The sequence below is a fragment of the Scyliorhinus torazame genome, chromosome 19, assembly GCF_047496885.1.
Source record: "Scyliorhinus torazame isolate Kashiwa2021f chromosome 19, sScyTor2.1, whole genome shotgun sequence".
Classification (NCBI taxonomy): domain Eukaryota; kingdom Metazoa; phylum Chordata; class Chondrichthyes; order Carcharhiniformes; family Scyliorhinidae; genus Scyliorhinus; species Scyliorhinus torazame.
The window spans coordinates 129511281-129538757 of NC_092725.1; the positions used below are offsets into that span (position 1 = coordinate 129511281).

Genomic DNA, 27477 nt, shown 5'->3' on the forward strand with positions numbered 1-27477 from the left:
GGCTGTGATTACTGGCATTGCACTGAGATGAATTCTACATGGACAGGCCAGCCAGAAAAGGTAGTCTAGATTGCCTCTTCCTTTCCTTTCCTCCTCCACCTGCTTTATAGCTATTTGTTGTAAAGCTGGTGGCAAGGGTTGTCTCCTCATGATGGTGAGGGTGTACAGCGTGCAGCAGGCCACCACGAAACCTGACAAAACTGCTCCTTTAGAGCGGTCCGAGCTTTGTTTTACCACACCACAGGTTCATTCTTATCACGTTCCGTGGGGAGCATGATTTTTATTACATGCGTGTGTGGGTTACACACTGAAGTCATGAGCTCTCTCTTTGCCGCCCAGGAGCCACCGTTAGGCTTGCCTTGGTGGCTCAAATAATGCAACTGACACAACAGTCCACTGCAGAATGTGGGCATCATTACTGCTGCCATTGATCTGTTAACTTGCATGATTCGCTGTCTATGGTTTCATTGGAGCAGGACGCTGAGGGAATGGCATCTCTTTTGGTTACGTTACAGGGAAGAGTTGACATAGGCCACACACAAAATTATGTGTGCACCATGGGGAAGGCTGCGTTCTTAGAAAGGAGAGAATTAAATGTAGTTTGCTGTCATTAGGCAGAGAGCCTCAGCGACCCTTACACAACACTGTGAGGTGTTACTTATATCTCCAGCTTCAGCCTGGAAGGAGCCACGCGCATAAACAGAAAATAGGAGCAGGAGGAGGCAATTCGGCCCTTCGAGCCAACACCGCCATTCATTATGATCATGCTAATCATCTATCTCAATAGCTGGATCCCGCTCCCCCCCCCCCCCCCCCCCAATCCTTTGCTCCCTTTCGCTCTAAGTGCTAAATCTAACTGCTTCTTGAAAACATTTGCTTTGGCCTGAACTACGTCCTGTGGTAGTGAATTCCACGGGCTGACCATTCTCTGGGTGAAGAAATTTCTGCTCATCCCTGTCCTAAATGGTCTACCCTGTATCCTCAGACTGTGCCCCCCTGGTTCTGGACACCCCCACCATCAAGAACATCCTTCCTCTATGTACCCTATCCAATCCTGTTAGAATTTTATAAGTTTCGATATGATCCTCCCTCATTCTTCTGAACTCCAGCGAATACAATCCAAACCGACTCAATCTCTCCTCATATGTCAGTCCCAAGAATCAGTCTGGTAAACCTTTGTTGCACTCCTGGAGCAAGAACGTCCTTTCTCAGATAAGGAGACCAAAACTGCACACAATATTCCAGGTGTGGTCTCATTAAGGCCCTGTACAATTGCAGCAAGACATCCCTGCTCCTGTACTCGAAGCCTCTCGCTATGAAGGCCAACATACCATTAGCCTTCTTTACCGCCTGCTGCACCTGAATGCTTATCTTCAGTGACTGGTGTATGAGGACACCCATGTCTCGCTGCACATTTCCCTCTCCAATTTATGGCCATTCAGATAATAGTCTGCTGTCTCATTTTTGCTATCAAAGTGGATGACCTCACATTTTTCCAAATTATACTGCATCTGCCATTCATTTGCCCACTCACTCAGCTTGTTCAAATCACACTGAAGGATCTCTGCATCCCCCTCACAGCTCACCCCTCAACCCAACATTGTGTCATAAAATTTGGAGGTATTACATTTTGTTCCCTATCCAAATCATTGACATATATTGTGAATAACTGGGCTTCCAGCACCGGTACCTGCTGTATGCCACTAATCACTGCCTGCCATTTGGAAAAGGACCTGTTAATTCCTACTCTTTGTTTCCTGTCTGCCAACTAGTTTTCTATCCATCTCAATACACTACCTCTAATCCCATGCACTTTAATTTTGCACACGAACCTCTTATGCGGGACTTTGTCAAAAGCCTTCTGAAAGTCCAAATATACCACATCCACTGCCCCCTCGTCAAGTCCACAAGTTACATCCTCAAAGAATTCCAGTAGTTTTGTGAACCTTCAAAGCCACTGGCAATCCAGTCCTTGCCGTGTTTTGAGGTTGCAATTGTAGCTACACCAGGTGACAGATTTTGGTGGGGATGTCCTGGGAAGTGCAGACATCTCAAACATGGGCTGGAATTTTCCAGCCCTTCACACCGACGGGATCTTACGGTCCCACTGATGCGAGCGAGGATTTTGATGGCTCGCCAGCCCTGCCGCGGGGGAACCCACAGTGGGGGGGGGGGGGCTGGAAAATTCTAGCCATTGTTCCTCACTGAGGTTCAGCTAAGAGAATGCTCCTTGGACACCCTGGATGGACATGATCTCCTGCTGAGAGCGCCTTTCCGTCTCTTCCTTCCTCTATACTCCACTAATGCCTCTTCCCCACTGTTATGTTGGCCAGGAAGAACACTGGGGGCTGTCAACAGATCTTCCCGCGGGCTTCATGGAATATGAATTGCCCTATTAAACGGGTGGATGCTCGCCCAATAGGGAATGAGCAGTGGGAGCTCAAAACCTTTTGCTTCAATCCGGCGGTATTCTGTAGGTCCCCCGGCTTGGAGTTATGTGCTGTAAACCGCAGCAGCGGCCTTTTCTGTGACTTTAATAAAAGGTTGTGGTGCTGGAAGACTGACCTTGGTGAGGTTATTATATTGGCGACGAGGAGTTAACAAGTTTTTTTCCTCGGCAACCTTTATTGTTGAAAACGAGTGACTTCTCCGCTAAGAAAGTAAGTGCCTCTCTTCAGTGAACTTGAACCTTATGATGTAAGCAGAGAAGACTGGACCCAGTGCAGAGAGCACATGCATTACTTCTTCCGGGCTAACAATATTGAGGGAGATGAAAAACAGACAGTGATCTTGTTGACAGCATGCAGGGCCCCCGATATTCAGCATGATTAAAAAGCCTGATCTGCCCAGATGCCCCTGATCCGCAGACTTAGTAGACTTGGTAAAAAAACACTATGACCCAAATCCCCCTGTTATGTTCCAGAGATACCGCTTTAACATGGCAGGGAGAACCCTGGGGGAATCTGCCACCAAATCTTTGGCCAGATTGCGGAAATTGCCAGGACATTATGAAATCGGACCATCCCTGACCGACATGATGTGAGATAGATTGGTATGCAGAATAAACACCGCAACAACTCAAATAAATATTATTGGCAGAACCCCCCAATCTGGATTTTCAAAAAACCCATCACTGAAACATGCAGAAAAAGTGGCTCAGAACAAGGGACCTCAGACATCCATGTCCTCCGGTTAGATGGAGAGCCCTCGTGTAAAAGTGACTATATCGCAACTGAAGCCGCCTGGGAAAGTAAGATGTCAAATAGTCCATTACAAAAAAGGAGCTCAATTTGCATCAAATGGCTTCTTGTTTTTGTGCTGAATAAAAACCTCTAGCTGCACTTACCTCCATTGGGTTACTGCATAACCAATTCCAATAATGTATGGACACAAATCTGATTTAGGAATAGCTTGGGAAGGCCCTATGATATTTCACATAACAGACAATGAAACGAGAAAAGCCTGTAGGACGATTTAACCAGAAAAAACTTTTGTTCGGTTTTGGCTGTGTTTCGTGGACTGTTTCTTGCAAACTGCAGCCCCGAGGAACACGTTTTCCATTTTATACATCACACAAAAACAACACAACTCTCTCAATTACAAACCCCCAATAGAATAAAACCCCAAAGAACCAACTCCTGCCCCCACTCCACCATCACCCCAGCAACTAACAGTGACCAGCTCTTTGGCAGATAAATGGCTGCCAAATAAACGACTCATCCTAGACTGGGTCAAATGAGCTCGTTACACTACCTTAAGCTGCATTAATCCAAGTATCCATCACGAGTGCGTGGCGTTCACCGCCCCCCTGCTGAGCCTCCCTCCACACCCCATCCTCCAACACTAGCCCCAACTCCTCCTCCCAATTCATTTTATCCTGATTCTGCGTCCTCGAGTCAGACCGCGAGAGCCCATATTTTCCAACAACTCCAAACTCGCAAACCATCCCTCCAAGAACAGATCCCTCATTCCTTCCAACCTCTTCTCTTCCCACCCCGCCCCCCAACCTCACAGGCTCAAACATACTAACGCAGCTCGGAGCCAGCTTCACTACCAGCCCCAATTTAAAATGTTGCTGAAATTGTCTCCATATCTTCAGGGTGGAGACAACCATTGGATTTGCCAAATATTTCACCGGTCAAAACGGGAGCGAGACCATCACTAGTGCTCTCAACACCGACCCCCGACAGGATTCCGACTTCAACCGTACCCATGTAGCCTCTGGATCCCCGCACTACCCAAATACCTTCTCTGTGTTTGCCCCCAATAATAATATATCAAGCGCTCAGCAACTCCGAGCGTCCTGAATGTCGGTCCCTCTGAAGGACTATCCTTCAAATCCTTGCCACTTTGACCCCCCCCCCCCCCCCAAATAGAGGACAAAATCAATTTCTCAATTCCCCCCAAAAAACTGGAACAGAAATCTTGGTAAAATATTCACCTTGACAGACTGAATCCTGCCCGTCAAGGACAAAGGGAGGCTATCCCAATTCTGCAAATGGGTTCCTGACCCTCCCCACCAAGCTTGTATAGTTAAACTTACGGAGCCCGGCCCAATCCCAAGCCACCTGAACCCCCAGGTATCTGAATTGATAACCCGCTAAGCGGAACAGCAACATCCTGATATTAGCTCCTCGACCGGGGGGAGTGACTGGGAAACACTCACTTTTCTCCAGGTTCAATTTGTACCCTGAAAAAGCACCAAACCGCTTCAATAGTGCCATTATAATCGCCCATTGTGGGGATTGGGTCTGTCACATACAGAAGAAGATCGTTAGAGTACAGGGGCACCCTATGTTCCGCCCTTCCCCCTCTCATTATCCTCCTCCATCTATCCGAAGCCCGCAGAGCAATGGCTAAAGTTTCTATTGTCAACACAACAAGAGGGAGGGACATATTCCCCTGTTCCACTGAAAATATCCTGAATTCATGTTGTTTGTGCGGGCACTGACCACCGGTGCCTTATACAACCGTACCCATGACAAAAAATTTAGGCCCTATCCCAAACCTTTCCAGTACTGCAAACAAATACCTTCCATTCTACCCAATCAAAAGCCTTCTCAGTGTCCAGTGCCACAATGACCTCCTGCTCCATCCCCTCCAACAGGGACAACACCACATTTAACAACTGCCGCACATTAGATGGCAATCCTCAACCCCTAACAAAATCCGTCTGATCCTCCCCAATAATTTGAGGGAGACACAGCCCTAGCCTTAATGCTAATAACTTGGCAAAACGTCCAAGGAGGCAGAAGTCCCTTCATCAGAATCCCTTTTATTAACAAATCCAACAGCAGTACGACCATGTGCATTCAGCTCGCTGTCTACACTGGGAGTGCAGAGGATTTGACACTCCCTGTTATAGACAAAGAAGAGGTTCCCTGATTGGCCCACTAATCAGGGGAACTCGTAATCCAATTGGCCTGGTCTAAGTCATTACAGTCATTACCCATGCTCCACCAGGTCTTTTACCGTTTGATATAAAAGCAAAATGACTGCTTGCATCAACGTCTCAAGAAGAGAAACCTGTGCTACCGAGTCCTCAACCACCTCCAAAGTAACGGTAACCATCGTCCTATTTGTCCTGACGATCTTCTTCTGTATGTTACAGACCCGATCCCCACAATGGGCGATTATAATGGCACTATTGAAGCGGTTTGGTGCTTTTTCAGGGTACAAATTGAACCTGGAGAAAAGTGAGTGTTTCCTTATAACCTTTTATAAGTTTCCACTGGGAACCTGCCCGGCTCTGGCAACGGTAAAATTTCAGCAGTTAAACCCCCCGGGATTTGACTCCTGCTCACGCCCACAACCTCAGGGAGGACCCCTCACCCCCTCCACCTGGCAGTGCCAACCTGGCACTGTCACCATGGCAGTGCCTAGCCAACCTTGCACCCTGGCCATGCTGGGCTGCCACTTCTAGGGTGCCCGGTTGGCACTGCCAGGGTACTAGGCTGGCAGTGCCAGGGTGCCTGAGGGAGCACCAAAGTGCCACACTGCCTTGTTCCCAATCACCTGGGGATCTCTAATGGTCTGTGAGACCCCTCCCTTCCCAGGTACTATTACGACTGGTCCACGTTTATGGAAACTAGTACTAAATGGTGTCCTGGAGAGATCGTGGCCTATGTTGACCTGGATCACCCCCAGTGAGTGCGAGATCCAGATCATTGCATCTCGCGAGACTCTGGTAAATCTTTCATGGCGTTGAGGGGCCTCTTGCGTGATGCGCCTAGGCCATTAAGTTGCACCTGTTTTAAAGTGAATCACATTTTCTTTAAGAACCATGAAAAGATAATGCAGCATTTTATGTTTAAAATTCAATACATCATGCTCATTATAATTCTACTAATTGCCCTGTAGACTTGAGAATGTGGACGCCATGGGCACGATTCTCCAAAATGGAGACTAAGTGTTCGCGCCGTCGCGTTTCACGACGGCGCAAAACGGGCGCGGGGACTACCCATAGGGGGCCAGCACGGCGCTGCAATGGTTCACGCCGCTCCAGCCTCCCTTCCTGGCGCCAAATGGGCGCCGCGCCAACCCGCGCATGCGCAGGGGACTTCTTCAACGCTCCGGCCCCGACGCAACATGGCGCGGGGGTTCTGGGGCCGAAAGCGGAACAAAGTAGGCTCGGTGGAGGGGGGGGGGAAAGAGGCCGGCCCGCCGATCGGTGAGCCCCGATCGCGGGTCAGACCCCATCGGAGGCCTCCCCCGGTGAAGGAGCGCTTTTCCCCGCCCCACAGGCCGCCCCCCCCCCCCCCCGACCCTTCGCGCAGAGTTCCCGCCGGCAGCGACCAGGTGTGGACGGTGCCGGCGGGACTCTGCCGTTTCCGCGCGGCTGCTTGGCCCATCCGGGCCGGAGAATCGGCGGCCCGGCCGCGGACAGCGGCCTGCGACCTCGGAGAATCGCGCGCCGCGTTGGGGCGCCGTGGTTGCGGCGATTCTCCGGCCTGGCGCGGGGCTGGGAGAATCGCGCCCCATATGCTTTGCTGTTATCTTGGGCACTGTATCTGATCAAATATTTAGGTAAAGAATTTAGACAGATGCTTTCTGTTTATCTGATTTTGCTGTATACCTCAGAATATAAAAATATGTATTCACATAAATAACCACAGGGAATATCAGACCAGTCAGCTGAATACTGTTGCATATTTTATCAAAGCATTCGCCTTGACATGAAGCCAATTAAAACAATGTTCCGTGGACCTTTCTCCCTCAGATATTATAGGTTAATGAAGTAACAGTATCTTTCAATAACCCCTCAACTTTATTAAATACCTCTCAGCTTTTGCTGAGAAACATGCATAAAATCATCGAAAATGGGAGTAAACCTTCGGCCTTTCGAGCCTGTTCCAGAATTCACTCTGATCATGTATTACTATTCCGGACCAGAGTCCAACATTGGACAGAGACTCCCAATATTTCATTTTAATTTTGTAAGTCTTCAGAAACTGTCATGATTTGACTTCCATTTCTGGAAACAACTGCAAACTCCGGTTTGTCTCAACTCTCTGTGTGAATTGCCGATCCCGTTCGCAGGCAAATTCAGTCTCTGGTCTGTCCCCAGTCAAATCTTTTAGCTGAGGTGCAATGAGAGCAGATGCTTGACTTCTGATCACATCCCAATCTAAATCCCAACTGAATTGCATTTTTACAAAATACCTTAGCTCCTCCCATTAATTACATCCCTTGTGTTAGGTATGACTCCAACCAGTGGAGAGTTTCCCCCCCTATTCCCAGTGATTCCAGTTTTGCTCGGGCTCCTTGAGGCCCACACCTTGTCAAATGGCTGCTTTGATGTCAAGGGCAGTCACTCTCACCTCACCTCTGGAGTTCAGCTCTTTAGCCCATGTTTGAACGAAGGCTGTAATGGGATCAGGAGCTGCTGTGACCCTGGCAGAACCTAAACTGAACCTCAGTGAGCAGGTTATTGCTGAATAAATGCTGTTTGATAGCACTGTTGATGACACCTTTCATCACTTAACTGATGTTCACTGATGGGGTGGCAATTAGCCATGTTGGATTTGTCCTGCTTATTGCATACAGGACATACCAGGACAATTTTCCACTCTGCCACATAGATATCTGTGCTGTAGTTGTACTAGAATAGCTTGGCTGGGTGCGTGGCAAGTTCTGAGGCACAGGTCTTCAGTGCCATTGCCAGAACATTATCAGGACTCCTAGCATTTGCAGTATTCAGCATCTTCAGCCGTTTCTTGATATCACATGGAGTGGATCAACAGGCTGAAAACTGACATCTGTGATGCTGGGGGCCTCCGGAGGAGACTGAGATAGATCATCCACTCGGCACCTTTGGCTGAAGATTATTGCGAATGCCTCAGCCTTCTCTTTTCACTACATCATTGAGGAAGGGAATATTGAGGATGGGAATATTTGTGGAGCCTCCTCCTCCAGTGAGTTATTTAATTGTCCTCCACCATTCACGGCTGGATGCGGCAGGACTGCAGAACCTAGATCTGATTCATTGGTTGTGGGATCACTTTGCTCTGTCCATCACTTGCTGCTAATGCTGTTTGGCACACAAGTAGTCCTGTGTTGTAGCTTCACCAGGCTGACATCTCATTTTTCCATATGCCTGTTGCTGCTCCTGGCATGCTGTCCTGCACTCTTCATTGAACCAGGGTTGATCCCCTGGCTTGGGGTAATAGTAGAGTGGGGGAGATGCTGGGCCATGAGGTTATACAATTCTGCTGCTGCCAATGACCCATATCATCTCAAGGTTGCCGAGTTTCGCATTGCTAGATCTGTTCAAAATCTATCCCATTTAGCACGGTGGTAGTGCCACACAACATGATGGAGGGTGCCCTCAATATGAAGACAGAACTTTGTCTCATTGTGCCGCTGTCTCCTCTGTTGGGTCTGCCTTTCCAGTGACACCAGTGCCTCTCTGTTTTCTGTACAGAAAGTCTAGGCTCATGGAACCAAGCTGACAACTGTCTGACACAAGGTTCTCTCACAAGACTGTGTATCTACCACTATCAATACTCTTTGTGCAGGAGTAGTCATGTCTGAAGGGGAGGGTCAGCTACCTGTGGACCTCCACAATGTGTTCCATCTACATGGAGTGACCTGGGGTTGCCATGTATAGACAGAGGCCAGGTCAAGAGCTTCACAATGGTCTCCTGGCTTGGAGATGGAGGAAAACCAAATCAAGGGAAATTTTAAATAAATTCTCAAATGTATTCATTGTCAGAGGCAAAGAGAGGTGGAGAATGCAAGCTGCAGACAACCCTACATTGTTCATAACTCAAATACGAATGAGGCGAAGAAGGACCCCTAGCTGATTGTGCAGGTTCAGGATGTGCAGCTGCGTGAGTTGCAAGAGAGAGCGAGGCCCCAGGAATTCCAAGATGCTCCTGAAAGAGGGGCAAATTCAAGAAGATCAATGACCGACCAAGGGTATTTGTAAAATACTGCTCATATTTGTAGATTAGCCCAGGATGCAGTTGCTCAGATTTCCCACCTTCTCCATGTCTGGATGACGCAAGGTCTTGGAGAGCAATCATCCTTTGAAAGTAACCACTGAATTTAACCTTTTTTGTCAGTGGTTCCTTACAGGGCTCCTGGGGACCTTTTGACAACACACAAATGCATAAGGAAGGTGACAGAGCTGTAGGATTTGCAGCGATATGCGGTTTCCCACAAGTGCAGGGCGCCATCCACTCCATACTTGTGGCCTTGAGTTCACTATCAGCAGCCTGTGAGATTCATCAATTGAAAAGGATTTCATTCACTGAACATCCAACTGATTTGTGAACAGAGGTGGCAGACCCTGCATGTTTGTGCTACGTATCCAGGGAGCTCTGGTGGTTCTCACAGCTTGACACTCTCGCAGGTGCCACAGTTCTTTGAGGGACCTTAGCCTTTGCAGGCCTGGCTCTTTGGGGAGAAGTGACAACTCCAGAAGACGTGGTTCGTGACACTCGTTTGCCATCCACACAATGCGTCTGAAGCGAGGTAGAATGCTGCACATTCTGCCACCAGGTCCTTGACAGCACAGATGATGAGCATCCTAAAGATGTGTTTCTGATGTTTGGACAGCTCAGGCAGGGCTTGTCAACACTGACCACAGAGAGACTGACCTGGTTCTTACTGTTTTCTGCACCTTGCACAACCTTGCGCTGCCTGTGGAGAAATAGAGAAGCGTTGACGTCTCCTCCAATGGGGAGGACATTGAAGAGGATGGATCTAAAGAGGGCCAAGCATTACATGAGCCACATGAATGAGCCACCACACAGTTATGATGTGTCAGACTGATGGCCCTTCACTGACTCCTTGAGAAGAAGGTGCACCTCGAGGGAGGTCGAGGTGCGCAGATCCCCTCTTTCATGGTCACTGCTGAAATGCACCCTTTGAGGGGAGTAAAGGTGCGCAGGTTCGAGCGCCAGTCTGGCAGAAGCTGCTGGCCTCCAGGTGGCCGCCACCGTTACCTAGACAGATTTTGATGTGCTCACTTGCCAGAGCCACGACAACTGACAGAACGTGGACAGAGTCCTTCAGCCTTCGGTCCAATCTGCAGACAGCCTCTGACAACTCTGCCTGATGTTACCCTGCCTGCCGCTGCATCTTCAAGAGGTCTCTTGGGGCAGAGTCTAGAGTTCTCCATCGAGCTCAGCAGGGACCTAGTCTCCAGCAGTCCCACGAGTCTCAAAGGCCTCGGTTGTCACCGCCTCTGCCTGTTGTGGACCCGTCTCAGTTAGGTCATCACCAGATCGTGAACCCGAGCCGACTCTAGAATTGGGACTCATCGAAGTGCGTGTGTCTGCGCTGGTGAGGGTGCAGATGAATTCTGTGATGGTGCTTCCCCTGGGTATACTGTGACTTCTCAGAGGAGGTCTGGGGGCTGGGGCTGTGATATCTGGAAGATGATGGCCTCCCCCTTTTCTTACTGGCACCTGGAATAGAGAAAAGAGAGAATTAGTGATGAACTGAGCAGGTTCATGCATTACAGATCATTCAGTCACAGCCTACATGTGGCAGACAGATTCTTGATGCACCTTCACTGGGTTGTTGGGGGGGGGGGGGCTGATCTTGCCTTCCCTGCAGGCACTGTCTCTCTCCTCTCCTGCCAGCCTATTCATTGAAGTTAATGAGGGAATGGATTTCCAGGGTGCCAACTCCCATCTCGGCACACCTTATCTTGTTATGAGATAACTTCGTCCTGCAGAAAGACAGAAGCATTGATTGTGATTGCAATGGGTGAATGAGCAGTTCAGAAATACGCGTACCTATTGTAACTGCTGAGCCCTCGCCAGTAAGTGATAAGGAAGCCGCTTCCCAGGTATATGCATGGAGAGTTGAAAGTGGCTGGTACACATTCAGTGCTGATGTCTTCTCTGCTGGCAGTATGTGACATTCCTGTGCACTCTAACCTTTCGACTGCCTGATGCCCTATTGAGAGTGTGAGTTTACAGGGTTTTCACTGACCCTAACGGAGCACAGCAGATCATTCTGCAATGCAGGCCGGTCCTTTCACAGGCCCTAACAATCCTGGCGATCACTTCCCAAGGCCACCGTGGTCAGGCGGGAGGGCCTCCTGTTCCTCTCCCTTGGGCAAAGCACCTGCCACCTTTCCTGGAACGCCTGCAAGAGAATCTCCAAGGATTTGTTGCTGAACTGTGGGGCAGATGATTTCTTCCTTCTCTTCGGCATTCTCCTCCAGAGGGGCAGCCAGGCTGAAGGTCCTGGACTGGATTCTCCGGAATCGTGTTGGCGACCGGCCGGAGAATCCAAGTTTATGACGTAAACGGGGGCGGTGCCGCTTTCACAATGCTCCATTGCCTCCAAAGCGGGGTTCTCTCGGAGTACGCTGCGCGCTGTATTGACATTGCCTGAGGCCCGACCCCCGATGCTCCGCCCCCAACTGGCCGAATTGCCGACGGCGTGGGTCTCTCATGGTCTCACCCGTCGGGAACTCGGCGTGGCAGCTGCGGACTCAGTCCAGCGCCGTGTGCCCATTGAGCTGGCAATTCTCCGGGGCGTATCGGCAGCTAGAGCCGGATACTCTACGCTGCCGTCCTGCTAACCCCCAGCAAAACGGAGAATCGGTGGCCGTTTTGCGCCAGTTTTTCTGGTGTAAAAAGCCACCGTCCCCACACCGGCGTTGGGCATAGCCTCAGAATCGGATAATCCAGCCCCCTGACTTGCAAGTGAGTCAACAGCTATCTGGGCGCCTTGTAAATATGGTTCCAAGACCTTTGGTGGGGCGGGTACTTCCTGCGTATCCCACCACAAGATTTCCCGAGCTCCACACAGAAGCTAATTAATGAGCCGATAAGCGGAAGATTGCCCCTGTTCAACTGCCCTGCCGGCCAGTGGGAATCACTCTAACTTTGCTGTCTGCCAGCGGGATTAGTGTCCAGAAGGGAAGATTCCATCCTCTTGACTGAAAAGATTTCTCCTTCTAAATCTTTAGCCATTGGTTTTAAATTTATCATGCCTTGTTATTGATTCACTTGCTCGAGTGATTAAGCGTTTTCCTATCTACTCCATCACAGCTCTGATTATCTTGTAAAATGGGGATGCAGTGGCACAGAGGTATTGTCACTGGACCAGTAATCCATAAACCTAGAGCAAGTCCAAGGACCCCGGGTTCAAATCCTGCCTTGGCGAATGGTGACATTTCTATTGAAGATCCTGCCGGGGTGAACAGCCAAAAGATCTCGCACTATGTTTTTTTAGTACCTGTGACATTTCATGTTCATTGAAAATTCCTTATCAGCTATTTCCTGTCAAATTTAATTTGCAAATTAAAAAAAACCTATGGGCTGTATTTTTGTCTGGCTACAGAGGCATGTGAAATGAAAAATGAAAATCACTTATTGTCACAAGTAGGCTTCAAATGAAGTTGCTGTGAAAAGCCCCTAGTCACTACATTTCGGCGCCTGTTCGGAGAGGCTGGTACGGGAATCGAACCGTGTTGCTGGCCTGCCTTGGTCTGCTTTAAAAGCCAGCGATTTAGCCCAGTGTGCTAAACCAGCATGTTTCAGTGCACGAAAGGCGATATACTTCGAACCATCTTTGAGGGAATCTGATTTTCCTCCGCCATCCTGATGCTGCCTCATTTTCCTTTGGCGTTTGTATAGGTTGGGAATACCTAATGTGTAACAAGTATACCCGGCTCCTGAGGTCACATTCCCCGTTTTAAATGGGGGATGAAAATCGGGTTTCATCCCGCACAACATTTTCGTCTGGTGCTGAGGGTTTTTTGGCAGCTCGTTAAAAGCACGGCAGGTTTCAGAATTCATGAAGAAGTTGGAAAGCCTGCTGAGGAGTTCATAGAGCCCCTACTGTGCAGAAGAAGCCCATTCGGCCCATTGGGTCTGCACCAAACCTCTGAAACGGTCCCCTACCTAGTCACTCTACCCTGCCCTAACCCCGTGACCCCATCCAACCTTTTGGATATTAAGGGGAAATTTAACAAAGCCAATCCACCTCTCCTGCACATCTTTGGACTGTGGGAGGAAAACGGAGCACCCGGACGAACCCACGCAGACACAGGGAGAACGTGCAAATTCCACACATTCACCCAAGGTGGGAATTGAACCCGGGTCCCTGGCACTGTGAGGCAATAGTGCTAACCACTGTGCCACCGTGCTGCCCATAGGAGTTCAGGACACTCTGAAAGCTAAGTGCAAAAAGCTTTGACACCTTCAAACGTCACTGTTAGGTGCTGTGTGCAATGTAGGCTTGGTTTTAAAGCAGTGGTTCATCAGTAGGATGTAGAAATGCAAAGGTAAGTTGGCCAGCATTGTGTAATTGTTCAAATGAATTACAGTATTTTTCCAATCAAAAAAGTACAATCAAATATTTTAAGAATGTGAAAGAAAGTGTCAGCTACTGTCCTGTTTCTGTCCTCTGACTTAGCTGGACTGGCAGATCTGTACGTTTTTAAAAAACCTTGCTTCTGAAGGCAGGAAAATAACGGTCTGCACCGGCTTGTCCTCCATCGAATGACGGACATTATAGCCCCGCTGGGTCGGAGAATCCCCGGGGGGACGCGAGATTCTCCCCTGACAATGCTCGGGCACACGCGGGATTCCCGCCGCGCCAGTCGGGGGCCGTTGACAGTGGCCCCCCCCGGCGATTCTCCGGGCCCAGATGGCCGTTGAGCTCGGCCGAGTCCCGCCGGCGTGGGTTACTCAGGTCCCACACGGAGGGACCTGGAAGGTGAGTCTGCGCTAGCCGTCCTGGAGGGACGGGGGGGAATCCGACCCACGGGCGGGGGCCCCCAAGGTGGCCTGGCCCGCGATCAGGGCCTAACGATCGGCGGGCTGGTTCCGTGGGGGCTTATGTTCCTCCGTGCCGGGCCCCTGTAGGGCTCCGCCATATTGCCCGGGGCCGGCGCAGAGAAGGGAACCCCGGCGCATGCGTGGAATCACGCCGGCCATAGCACGCATGCGCGAACTCGCGCCGCTGCGGGGACCACTCCGGCGCCGACCTAGCCCCCTAGGAAGGGGAGCATTCCTCCATATCGGGGCTGTTGATGCCGGAGTGTTTGGCGCCGCCTTTCACGCCTGCGCGGGGACATAGTCCCATTATTGGAGAATCCCGCCCTATGTTTTTGAAATGGAACTGGATATCACTTGTAAGTGAAGCTGGAAGCTTTTGCAATGACAGTTGTTCCAATATAAATGCTTGGCTGAGTTTCAAAAAGTTTAGCTCAGCTGGTACGTATTACTCCAAGAACAATTGAATCTTTAACGACACTTTAATAATCAAATATGTCTTTGTTATGTTTTCTGGGTTATATACAAATCTAATAGGATAACCTAAAGGATGACAACTTTGTTTCCCAAGGGGTATTTGGTCTAGTATCAATTCTAGTGAATTTAAATTCAGGGTTTTCGTAGATTGTTAGAGGTTGAATGTTTTCCCAATGATTACAAAACAATTCCCACTGCTATTGCATGGATCCTGAGAACTGTACATAGCCCCTCACCTAGCATGCACAATGGGGGTACATTGGGGGAGGGACATAGAGGTAGCATGGGGACTGTGAGGTGGCATGAGGACTGTGAGGTGGCATGGGGAATGTGAGGTGGCATGGGGAATGTGAGGTGGCATGGGGACTGTGAGGTGGCATGGGGTATGTGAGGTGGTGTGGGGAATGTGAGGTGGCATGGGGAATGTGAGGTGGCATGGGGAATGTGAGGTGGGCGAGGAGTTTGAGTTGGGTGAGAGATATAGTTTAGGGGGCACTACAACAATTTTGGGAGTTGGGTTGCGGTGTTGGAGATGTGAGGTGCACCCTGCTTCCACACGCACACTCCTCGTGGACTCTATCGCAAGTTGCAAAATGCAATGTGAACCCGCATCCGGTAAGAAAAGATGAAAATCCCTCATAAAGTCACAAATGGTTTGTGAGCTTCAAAAGTGCACAGGTCGTATTTGCTGGGCCCGGGTGAAAAGTCGGCCCGTGGTCCTAATGGAATAAGGTCAATATTTCATAATGAAGCTTGCGCCAAAATAAGTGTTTGTAAATTTAAAATGCTCAATATTTTTCCGCCCTCCCTGTATAAATAAGTTTATTTTGCTCCCTGTTCTAAATTTATTACATTTAATATGTTATCTACGGTCCTCAGCACTGACCGTGTTGCATTTTACAACCAAATTCCACCACCTCACACTTAGAATCATAGAACCCCTACTGTGCAGAAGGAGGCCATCTGGCTCATCGAGTCTGCACCGGCCTTTGAAAAGAGCTCCCTACTTAAGCTTAAGCCCACGCCTCCATCCTATCCCCGTAACCCTACCTAACCGTTTGGACACTAACAGGCAATTTAGCTTGGCCAATCTACCTAACGTGCACATCTTTGGTCTGTGGGAGGAAACCGGAGCTCCCGCAGGGAGAAAGTGAAAACTCCACACAGTCATCCGAGGTGGGAATTGAACCTGGGTCCCTGGGGTTGTGAGGCAGCAGTGCTAACCACTGTGCCACCATGCCGCTTACTGACATTGATCATACCCCTTTTGCAAAGGGGAGATCATACCTTGGGTGGGGTGCTCTTTCCAAGAGCCGGTGCAGACTCGATGGGCTGAATGGCCTCCTTCTGCACTGTAAATTCTATGAAATGCTCACATTTTCAAAATTCTAATGAGGGGGGGGGGGGGAAGTACTTTGTGTTTTCTACTGTGTTTATTATTGCTTAATGGGGGGTTTGTATATTGGGGGAATTCGTGATGTAGTTTTAAGATATTTATTTATGTGTTCTTTATTTTTCTTTTTCCTGAAAATATGTAAAAATTTGAATAAAAATATTTCTAAAAAGAAATGTTAAACACTCAGACTGAAACTGACATTATATAAATATTAGTAGGTTTTCTGTGATAATGCCCAATGTGAGTTAGAGGTAATAGAACACACAGTGCAGAAGGAGGCCATTTGGCCCATCAAGTCTGCACCGACCCACTTAAGCCCTCATTTCCACCCTATCCCCCTAACCCAGTAACCTTTTTGGACACTAAGGGCAATTTATCATGGCCAATCCACCTAACCTGCACGTCTTTGGACTGTGGGAGGAAACTGGAGCACCCGGAGGAAACCCACGCAGTCATGAGGAGAACACACAGACAGTGACCCAGCGGGGAATTAAACCTGGGACGCTGGCGCTGTGAAGCCACAGTGCTCACCACTGTGCTACCGTGCTGCTATAAGTTGGGATTTAGGAATGTGTACAGCAGTTCCCTCAAAATGGTTTGGGACTGAGTTTGTGTGAGGTTGTTTAGAGACGGTGAAATAAGTATTTGTTGCAGAAAGGTAAGGACTAGAGTTTGGATTTGTGAGTGTTCTCCAGGTCATTTGCTGTAACGACACAGCAAGAACGGCGTTTGTGTTGTATCTCTCTGGTTGTCTCAGATCTTCCACCTAAGTTATAGCAGAAGAGCAGGAGAATTCCAATGGCTGCAATGTGTTGTTATTTAATCCTGGTGTGAGAAGGGAACAATTTTAGGCACAGCGGACTCCCACAATAACCATGCCTTGATAACCTGTTTTAGTGATGCTGATTCAGGAATGAATACTAGCCAAGATAAAAGCTAAATACTGTGCATGCTGGAATCTGAAACAAAAACAGAAAATGCTGGAAGTGAATGCTCTGCCTGATCAATTAATTTGCCCTCCGCCTCTTCTGTTCTAAAGAAAACTCCTCAATTTCTTTCTGGCTTCATCTTTGAAAATCCCTTAGCACTGCTGCCTCAAGGCACCGAGGACACGGGTTCGATCCCGGCCCTGGGTCATTGTCGGTGTGGAGTTTGCACATTCTCCCCGTGTCTGCGTGGGTCTCACTCCCACAATGTAAAGATGTGCAGGGTAGGTGGATTGGCCAGGCTAAAATGCCCCTTGATTGGAAAACAAAATTTTGAAAATCTCTTTTGCACCTTCAAAATTCTAAAAGGTTTTGATAACATAAATAGGGTAAACAATTTTCAATAAATGTTGAGTGGGTAACTAGAGTACATAAGTTTAAGATCATTACCAAATGAATAAAAAGCAAAGTTAGGAGTTGTTTTATGATACTTACGGATTTCCATATCTCTCTTGACCACTCCTGCAGCCTCTGAATTTTCAGAATGCTTGTCTGGCATCCAGTCTGGGATGATCTGAAATTTCCTCTAATTAAACACTGGGGAGACGATACCCATTGTTGGTGGCCTCTGCCACATTAACCAGCCACTGATTCCATCCCCTCCTGGCCATTACGTCAGTCTGAAACAGACTATTCGTGACCTTGGCATCCTATTTGACCCTGAACTGAGCTGCTGATATATCCTTCACGAAGATCGCTCACATGTAGCTGCGGTATATCATCACCCATCTGCCCCTGTAGATTATAATCCATTTGCTGCTGAAATCCTCATCCAGTATTTTCTTACTTCCATGCACAACTATTCCAATTTTCATCAACAGTCTCTCTTCCTCCATCCTTCAAAAGCTTCAATAGCTAATCGAAAGCTTAAATCCTTCCATGGACTTACCCATCCTCATCTCCAAGAACTCTGCCTTCCTCCATCTCTGGCCTCTTGAGCATCTCCAACTTCCTTTGCCTGCCACTAGAGGTAATGCCTTATGAAGTTTAGGCCTTTCGCTTTGGCATTTAACCTTCTCAATCCTTTCTGCATCCTTAACTTTCTCTCTTTCTTCAAGACACTCCTTAAAACCTAACTCTGACCAAGCTTTTAGTTACTCAAAAGGAAAGAATCTAGCCTGAATGGGGGCAGGAGTTACTTTCAACATCCCTCTGCTCGATCAGCAGCTCTGGCATCTGGCTCAGTTTTATTGACAATGGATATCAGTCCTTCTGGCCAGGGATAGCAGGAATAGTCTGACAAATCTAAAAGAGCTGGATGATAAAACAAGTCAGGGACTGTAATGACTTAGACCAGGCCTTTGAGATTAGCCAATTGGAATTTGAGTTCCCTTTATTAGTGGGCCAATCAAGTAACCTCTTCTTTGTATATAACAGGGAGTGTCAGATCCTCTGCACTCCTGGTGTAGACGGCAAACTGAATGCACATGGCTGTACTGCAGTTGGTTTTGTTAATAAAAGGGATTCTGGTGAAAGAGACTGCTGCCTCCATGGACTTATTACAGGGACCTCAAATGATGTTTTGCAGCATTAAATATTTGTACGAAGCTGACAATTACAACTGAAAAGACCATTGAACAGGGTGTGTAAAAAGTAGCTAAACTGCTACTGCCTCATGGGAGGCGCAAGTTCTGCTCCTGAAATTGGATGGATGATTTACACTTTTAAAAAAATTAAAGGACTTTAAGCACTTAAAGAACTTTCCTTCAGTTGGGGCCAACATATATAAGTCATGGTCCTGAGTCCCAATCACCGATGCTAAGGGGATAGTCCTCTGACAGGTAACATTTTAAAAAGAATTCAAAATCTTCCAATTATTTTGGTGGGCTCCTTTCATGTGGTTAAATGGTTGTTACTTATTTGGCAACAAAAGGTATTTTTGGAGCATTGCACTCACAAGACCCTCGACCTGAAAGAAGAATGCGGTGAAGCACATCTGCTTATGCTGTTGGGGATTGAACTATTGTTGGTGATAGCCGTATGGGCGCACAAAGACACTTCTGCAAGTAACCAGTACAAATAGGAGTGACCCTAAATACAAAGTGTCAGGTGTGTTATTCACATGTACATCGAATAGAAGTGAATTAAGCAGGAAATACCTTCTGTGCCTTGCGTTTATCTGCCCGTTGGTTCTGATGGTAGATACGGCTGAAGTTTGAGACAATCACAGGGACTGGTAAGGCAATAACCAACACACCACTCAGAGAGCAGATAGAACCAAAAATCTTCCCAGCAATGGTCTTTGGAACCATGTCGCCATACCTGCACCACAAAGAACAAACCATCAGGTTTTAACAATAACAAACCAGGCGATCAGTTTGATGGCTGGAAATAAAAGTTGAATAACGGGTTCCAGCAGTCTGATCAATTTGCAGCATTTAAGGGAGGGACATTTACAATATGAGTATCAGAGTTACAAAAATCAAGTTTAATTTCAGTTTGAATTTCAGCTCTGCTTATTCCCCATGCACCATTCCGATCAAAGTCCGGCCAGCATGACAGACAATGTTGACTTGTGTTCATTCAGTTTTGGGACATTTTTTTTTACAATGAAACAGCAAATACGTCAAAAATAATCTCTGAAAAGCAAGAAATCATTCTGTTACTCTGCGCTTGGCCTGCACGGTCTACCCGTTAGACAACAGCCCCAGCACAACTGGTACATTAATCTAATTAGCCTAATAGCCATTATGAAGATGCTGCTGCAGAGTGAGCAAGTTAGGAACTTAATGTTTCAGCACACTTGACTTTTAGAAGAAGCAGGAAAAATGGAAAAAGTGAGGGGGTGGGGGGGGGGGGGGGGGGGGCGCGGCTCTAGTAATAAACGATCTTAGCTCAGAAAGTCAAGTTCAGAAGCAACTTCAATAGAGCTAAGGAACAACAGAGAGCATAAAACATTAGTTCATCTGCTCCCTAACAGTAATGGTAGTGGTCGGCAAGGCAAAAAAAAAATCAAGACATTAGAGGTGCGTGCAACAAGGATAAGGCAGTGATCATGGCGGACTTCAACTTTCCTCGAGACTGGGAAATCCAAATTGACCGTAGTTTGGAAGATGAGTTCATGAATGTAGACAAGATCGTTTCTTACATCACTATGTCAAGGAACGAACCAAGGAACAGTCTATTTTAGATCTAGTAGTGTGCAACGTGAAAGGGTTAAACAATAAACGGGTGGGAAATAAATATCTAGGGAATAGAACTTTATATTGAGAGTGATTTAGTTAAGTAAGAAGATCTTAAACCTGGGCAATGCAAGCTACATAGGTATGAGGAGTGAGTTGGCTGCAGTAGATTTGGAAAATAGGTTAAAAGATATAGCGGTAGATTAGCAATGGCAAAATTGTAAATAATTTGTTCATGACTGGTAACAAATAAATTGAAACCCCATGGGAAAAGTGGTCCTACTGTGGCCAACAAAAGTTAATGATAATCTAAGATTAAAGGAACATAGGAATTAGGAGCATAAGTAGGCTATTCAGCCCTTGTAGCCTGCTTCGCCATTCAATCAGAACGGCTGATCTCTTCCTGGTCTCAAAGCCACCTCCCTACCTGTTCCCCATATTCCTTTAACCCGTTTTTAAAAATCAGAAATATATTTATCTCCCTCTTGAAACCATTTAATGATTTGGACTCCACCGCACTACGGGGTAGCGAGTTCCACAAATTCACCACTCTCTGCGAGAAGTAGTGCCTCCTCATCTCAGTTTTAAATCTACCACCTCTCAACCTATATCTGTGGCCTCTTGTTCTAGATTGCCCCACAAGGGGGATCACTTGGTCTACATTTACATTATCAATCTCTTTTACTATTTTGTATATCTCGATCGGATCGCCTCTTGTCCTTCTAAACTCCAGCGAGTATAAGCCCAAACTGTTTAATCTCTCCTCATACGTCAACCCCTTCATCCCCGGAATCAATCTGGTGAACCTTCTCTGAACTGCCTCCAATGTCACCACATCCTTCCCCAAATAAGGAGACCAAAACTGGACACAATATTCCAGATGTGGTCTCACCAACATCCTATACAATTGCAACAACACTTGTCTACTTTTATACTCCAGTCCTTTTGCAATAAAAGGAAACATTCCCTTTCAAAGAACAAAGAAAAGTACAGCACAGGAACAGGCCCTTCGGCCCTCCAGGCCCGTGCCGATCATGCTGCCCGACTAAACTACAATCTTCTGCACTTCCTGGGTCCGTATCCCTCTATTCCCATCCTATTCATGTATTTGTCAAGATGCCCCTTAAATGTCACTATCGTCCCTGCTTCCACCACCTCCTCCGGTAGCGAGTTCCAGGCACCCACTACCCTCTGTGTAAAAAAACTTGCCTCGTACATCTACTCTAAACCTTGCTCCTCTCACCTTAAACCTATGCCCCCTAGTAATTGACCCCTCTACCCTGGGGAAAAGCCTCTGACTATCCACTCTGTCTATGCCCCTCATAATTTTGTAGACCTCTATCAGGTTGCCCCTAAACCTCCGTCGTTCCAGTGAGAACAAACCGAGTTAATTCAACCGCTCCTCATAGCTAATGCCCTCCATACCAGGCAACATTCTGGTAAATCTCTTCTGCACCCTCTCTAAAGCCTCCACATCCTTCTGGTAGTGTGGCGACCAGAATTGAACACTATACTCCAAGTGTGGCCTAACTAAGGTTCTATACAGCTGCAAACATGACTTGCCAATTCTTATACTCAATGCCCCGGCCAATGAAGGCAAGCATGTCGTATGCCTTCTTGACTACCTTCTCCACCTGTGTTGCCCCTTTCAGTGACCTGTGGACCTGTACTCCTAGATCTCTCTGACTTTCAATACTCTTGAGGGTTCTACCATTCACTGTATATTCCCTACCTGCATTAGACCTTCCAAAATGCATTACCTCACATTTGTCCGGATTACACTCCATCTGCCATCTCTCCGCCCAAGTCTCCAAACAATCTAAATCCCGCTGTATCCTCTGACCGTCCTCATCGCTATCCGCAATTCCACCAACCTTTGTGTCATCTGCAAACTTACTAATTAGACCAGTTACATTTTCCTCCAAATCATTTATATATACTACAAACAGCAAAGGTCCCAGCACTGATCCCTGCGGAACACCACTGGTCACAGCCCTCCAATTAGAGAAGCATCCTTCCATTGCTACTCTCTGCCTTCTATGACCAAGCCAGTTCTGTATCCACCTTGCGAGCTCACCCCTGATCCCGTGTGACATATTACATTTTGTACCTGCGTACAGACTTTCTGCGATTCATGAACAAAGACGCCCAGATCCCTCTGCCCAGGCACATTCTGAATCTCTTTCCATTTAGATAATAATTTGCCTGACTTTGTTTTGGCCAAAATAGATAATCTCACACTTGTCCACATTAAACTCCATTCCCCAATTTTTTCGGCCCAATCTCCTAGCCTATCTATATCCGTTTGTAAAATCTGTATCTCCTCTTTACTGCCTACTTCCCCACCTATTTTAGTATCATCCACAAATTTTGCTGAGTTAGCCTCTGTTCCTGTTTGCAGATCATTTATATAGATTGTAAACAGTTGAGGTCCGAGGACTGAACCCTGCGGCCCCCCGCCAGTTACAGTTCGCCAGCCAGAGAAGGAAGAGGCATATTACATTGCCAAACAGAGCAGAAAGCCCAAGGACTGAAAAGATTTTAGGATTTAATGAAGGGTGACAAAGAAAAGGATAAAGAAAGAGGATATGAGAGCAAACTAGCAAGATACAAAGAAACAGATTGTAAAATTTTCTACAGGTTTGAAAAAAGACCATTGTGGGAGTAGACATTTCCTAGTCCCGTGTGATTTTCAGGCCAGTTTTGCCATGACAAGTGATTTATGAATGGTAGTCTGGATTTGAGAATCTTTCAAAAGGTAAGTTCAAAAGTTTTTACCTAATCCTCCCGCCACTCTCCATGTCCCCTCATACTCTCCATGCCAACTCATGCCCCAGACAGTCCCCTTGGCCTCCCATAATTGGTTACATCCATGGGAATGGCCGACACAGCCATGGCAGAGGATACACATCCACTGGAGGGTCTCTGTAATTAGTGATTGTGGACGCGCACTCGAAATGGCCCCAAGTCACATTAATGAAGTCAACAACTGTTGAGCAGCCCATTGAAAAACTAGACAAAATATTCACAAGATTTGGAGCACCAGAGCAGATTGTCAGTGATAATGGTACACAGTTTACTTTGAATGAATTTGAGGATGACTTGAAAGGAAACGGTATACATTTCATCAAGTCAGCTCCATATCATCTAGCAACGAATAGATTGGTCAAACGTTTTGTGTAATCATCAAAGCATTCTATCAAAGTGTTGAAGGATCAGAGGGCACTATCAAGAAGAGTAAACACATTTCTAATATCTGATCAGAACACTGTACGTGCTACCACGCAGAGTTCACCGGGAATGCTGTTTTTTAAGAGGAAACTATCAACACAGTTTGATTTGTTAATTCTACCTGATATTTCAGAATTGTCAAAAGACAGCAACAAGCAAAATTACTAGGAGGGAGAAAATCTCTAAAAAGCGAGTATTCAACCAGGGAGAGTGCTAGCTCGGAGTTACACCACCAACGAGAAATGGATACCTGCTATGATCCTAGAAAAGACAGATCCAATATCATACACTGTATGATGAAAGAGTTTGATCCAATATCATACACTGTATGATGAAAGAGTTTGACGACATCATGCTGATCAGTTACTTGTTGCACAAAGTGAGTTTGCAGAAACTGCTCAAGAGGTTGTACCTTCAGAAGATCTGGAGAGCTATCTATACTTTGGAACAGAGACCAAAAACAGTGACAAGTTCAGATCCTGTTTCTGAGCACTTTTCAATACCTATGACAGATACTGAAATTGCTACTCAAGAAGTACCATCTACAGAAAGGAATGAGGACACTTCCGAGATCGCACGTAAAGTTCAAGAATGCTGAATTCTACCAAAAAGGAATTGACGTCCACCACAGAGACTATCTTATTACATTGTATATATGTATGGAAATGACATATCAGGGGATCTATTGTGTAAATTGTTAAACTAATGAAGGAAAAGGGGAGGGGTGTTATGTATCTGGGAATACATTCCAGCTGGTTCTGCATCACGTGATGTGCAGTGACGTCAGCAGAGCGGTTGCACGGGATTTGGGCAGATCACCATCTTGATTGCATTGAGCAACATCCTTAACAAACCTCTCATCGTGTTGTACAAGAATCCGGAGTGTGGGCACCTCCATACCTTTTCTCTTTGTGGTAACAAAGAATTATAACACTTGTTAATCACATTGTTAAGGTTTAATGGCAATTACATTGTTAAGTGGGTGATGGGTATTTGTACATCTATAAATGAGGATCGTGGGTTGGAATAGTGTTGATTGTGAACTAAGTCAATAAACACTCTCCAGCAAAGAAAGAGCTATGTCTTAGTTTTAACTTCACCAACAGTGATTGGTTTATGAGATTGTGTAGACTAGGAATATATTCCCTACTGTTTAGAAGAAGAGTGAGAGGTGATCTCACTCAAACAAGACATTCTTAAGGGGCTTGATAACGAAGATACAGAGAGGATGTTTTTCCTGCCTGATGAGTCTAGAACTAGGGGTCACAGTCTCAGAATAACCATTTAGGCCTGAGATGAGAAATGTCTTCGCTCGAAGGGTTGTAGATCTTTAGAATTCTTTATCACAGAGGGTGATACTCAGGAATGGAGTACATTCAATTCAAGATTACTGGATTCTAAGCAGATTAAGGGTAATGCAGATAGTGTGGGGAAGGTGGAGTTGAAGTAGAATCAGCCACAATCACATTGAATGGTGGAGCAAGCTTGAAGGGCCAAATGGCCCACCCCTATCTCTAATGTTTGCATTAATGTGCACATTTTAAAGAAAGCTTATTTTTGGACACAGGAGGACATTTGCCTTTCTGGTGAGGTTTTTATTTTTCCAACACCAAAACAATCCAAACTGCCCTGATAACATGTTTCAGGGGCGAAATTCTCCCCCAACGGCGGGATGCCCGCCGACTGGCGCCAAAGCCGGCGCAAATCAGACGGGCATCGCGCCGGCAAAAAGGTGCGGAAGTCTCCGCATCTTTGGCGGCCTAGCCCCAACATTGAGGGGCTAGGCCGACGCCGGAGGGATTTCCGCCCCGCCAGCTGGCGGAAATGGCGTTTGTTGCCCCGCCAGCTGGCGCGGAAATGCGGCGCATGCGCGGGAGCGTCAGCGGCCGCTGTCAGTTTCCCGCGCATGCGCAGTGGGGAGAGTCACTTCCGCCTCCACCATGGTGGAGACCGTGGCGGAGGCGGAAGGGAAAGAGTGCCCCCACGGCACAGGCCTGCCCGCGGATCGGTGGGCCCCGATCACGGGCCAGGCCACCGTGGGGGCACCTCCCGGGGTCAGATCGCCCCGCGCCCCCCCCTAGGACCCCGCCCACGCCGCCTGGTCCCGCCGGTAAATACCAGGTTTGATTTACGCCGGCGGGACAGGCAATTCCTGGGCGGGACTTCGGCCCATCCGGGCCGGAGAATCCAGCGGGGGGTCCCGCCAACCGGCGCGGCCGGATTCCCGCCCCCGCCCAATCTCCGGGAGCGGAGACTTCGGCGGGGGCGGGATTCACGGCGGCCAACGGCCATTCTCCGACCCGGCGGGGGGTCGGAGAATGACGCCCCTGATCTTTCAGGAGGGAGAATCTCAATCTCAGATTCACAAGAGTTCAGCCTGGGGGGAGTGTTTCAAGATGGCAGTGCTTTTTGGGATTGAGGTGGCAGTCATAATCTGGAAGAATGACGCAATCTGAACTCTTCTCTGTGTTACTGCTTCACAGCATTAACTGTGCCTTCTCCTTTTCTAAAATCTACACATTAGCAACTTCCACCTTGAAACAGTATCAGGTAATTGAAAAAATGTCACTCAAAGTAATGAACTTGCATCAAAAGAACATCACTGATCTAGTAAAATAATTAGCGTATCATTTTACACAGTGCTTTTAAATAGAGATGTGCAAAGAACTGATGCCACTGCATAATTATAATATAATTTGTGTCAAGGTTCCTAAAGGTTATGTCATGCACATCTGACTATGCTCACACATGTTTGGTATATCCATGTGTGTCATTTCAGACAAAGTTCCATATTTATTGATGAGATGATACATTATTGACATATACTCCAACAGTTATCCAGATATACCTATGTGAGGGGATATATATATATATATATATATATGCTAGAGGAGAGAGGGTGGACAAGTAATCCAGAGGCCCAGTTTAATGCTCTGGGACCTGGGTTCAAATCCCACCATGGGAGCTGGTAGAATTTGAATTCAATTAATAAAATGTGGAATTAAAAGTTGTTCTCATAGTAACCATGAAAAGTGTTGTACAAATCCATATGGGTCACCAGAGTCCTTTAGGGGTGGAAATCTGGCATCTTTGCCTGGTCTGGCCTACATGTGACTCCAGACCCACGGCAATGGGGTTGACTCTTGACTACCCTCCGAATTGGCCCAGCAATTCCACTCAGTTCAAGGGAAGTTAGGGTTGGGCAACAAATGCTGACCCAGACAGCGACATCCCATACCCAACCAATATTATCTACGGCAGTAAAGATGGTCTACTGCACCATTCACTCATTCCACACAGTGTTTTATTGTGTAATTTTTCTTCTTATGCTGCATTTTAGCAATTCCCCTTTCACAGAGAATAAACATTCCTAATGTACCAGTGAAGACAAATGATTTTGTTTCAAATATCTAAATGGACGACATGAACAAGAAAAGTCTTTGCAGTGGCTAATAGCTTCCACCAGAGGGTACATGAACTACATTTTAAGATGTCTTTATAACCACGAATAAGCACGGCTATTGCAAGTCAATTTAACTGAGATGAGTTTAAAATAATACAGAATTTAGCTTTGCACTTTAATAGATGCTGCAGTAATTAGCAAAACATGCCTTATCTTCCCAGGCATACAGCTCATTTTGTACTATATTGGGGGCAAAGTGACATGATGGTCATCGGTCATCCCTGTTTGAAATTTCAACATCAATAGCATAACATTTGAATGGTCAGACATATGCACTTCTGCTTCTCCTGGATGCAAAGATAAGTTACAACTTATTTAATGGCTCCTCTCAGGTTAGACCAGCAGCAGACACGGAGCAGAGCGCGCAGAGTGTGGGCTCCCCCATGACAACCCTAAAGTGGCAACTGGCATTCTGTGTATATTCTAGGGCCCCAATTAGCTTATTAAAAGTAGCTAGCTAGGCCTAGGGGATGAATGGGACAATCAGAGGGACAGCCAGAGGGAATAGGCTGTCAAGCTGTGCCCACCATTCTTGCGATGCTAGCATCTGCTT

General features: G+C 47.1%; 1 protein-coding gene across 3 annotated transcripts in view; it reads right to left on the minus strand.

Moving 5' to 3' along the window:
* Positions 1–27477, minus strand: part of kcnd2 (potassium voltage-gated channel, Shal-related subfamily, member 2) — a 610750-nt gene that overhangs the window by 35040 nt on the left and 548233 nt on the right. For all 3 annotated transcript variants that reach the window (XM_072485223.1, XM_072485225.1, XM_072485224.1), the window contains one exon: positions 19208–19370. In XM_072485223.1, the coding sequence (XP_072341324.1) occupies positions 19208–19370 (163 nt within the window). The remainder of the gene's footprint in view (positions 1–19207; positions 19371–27477) is intronic.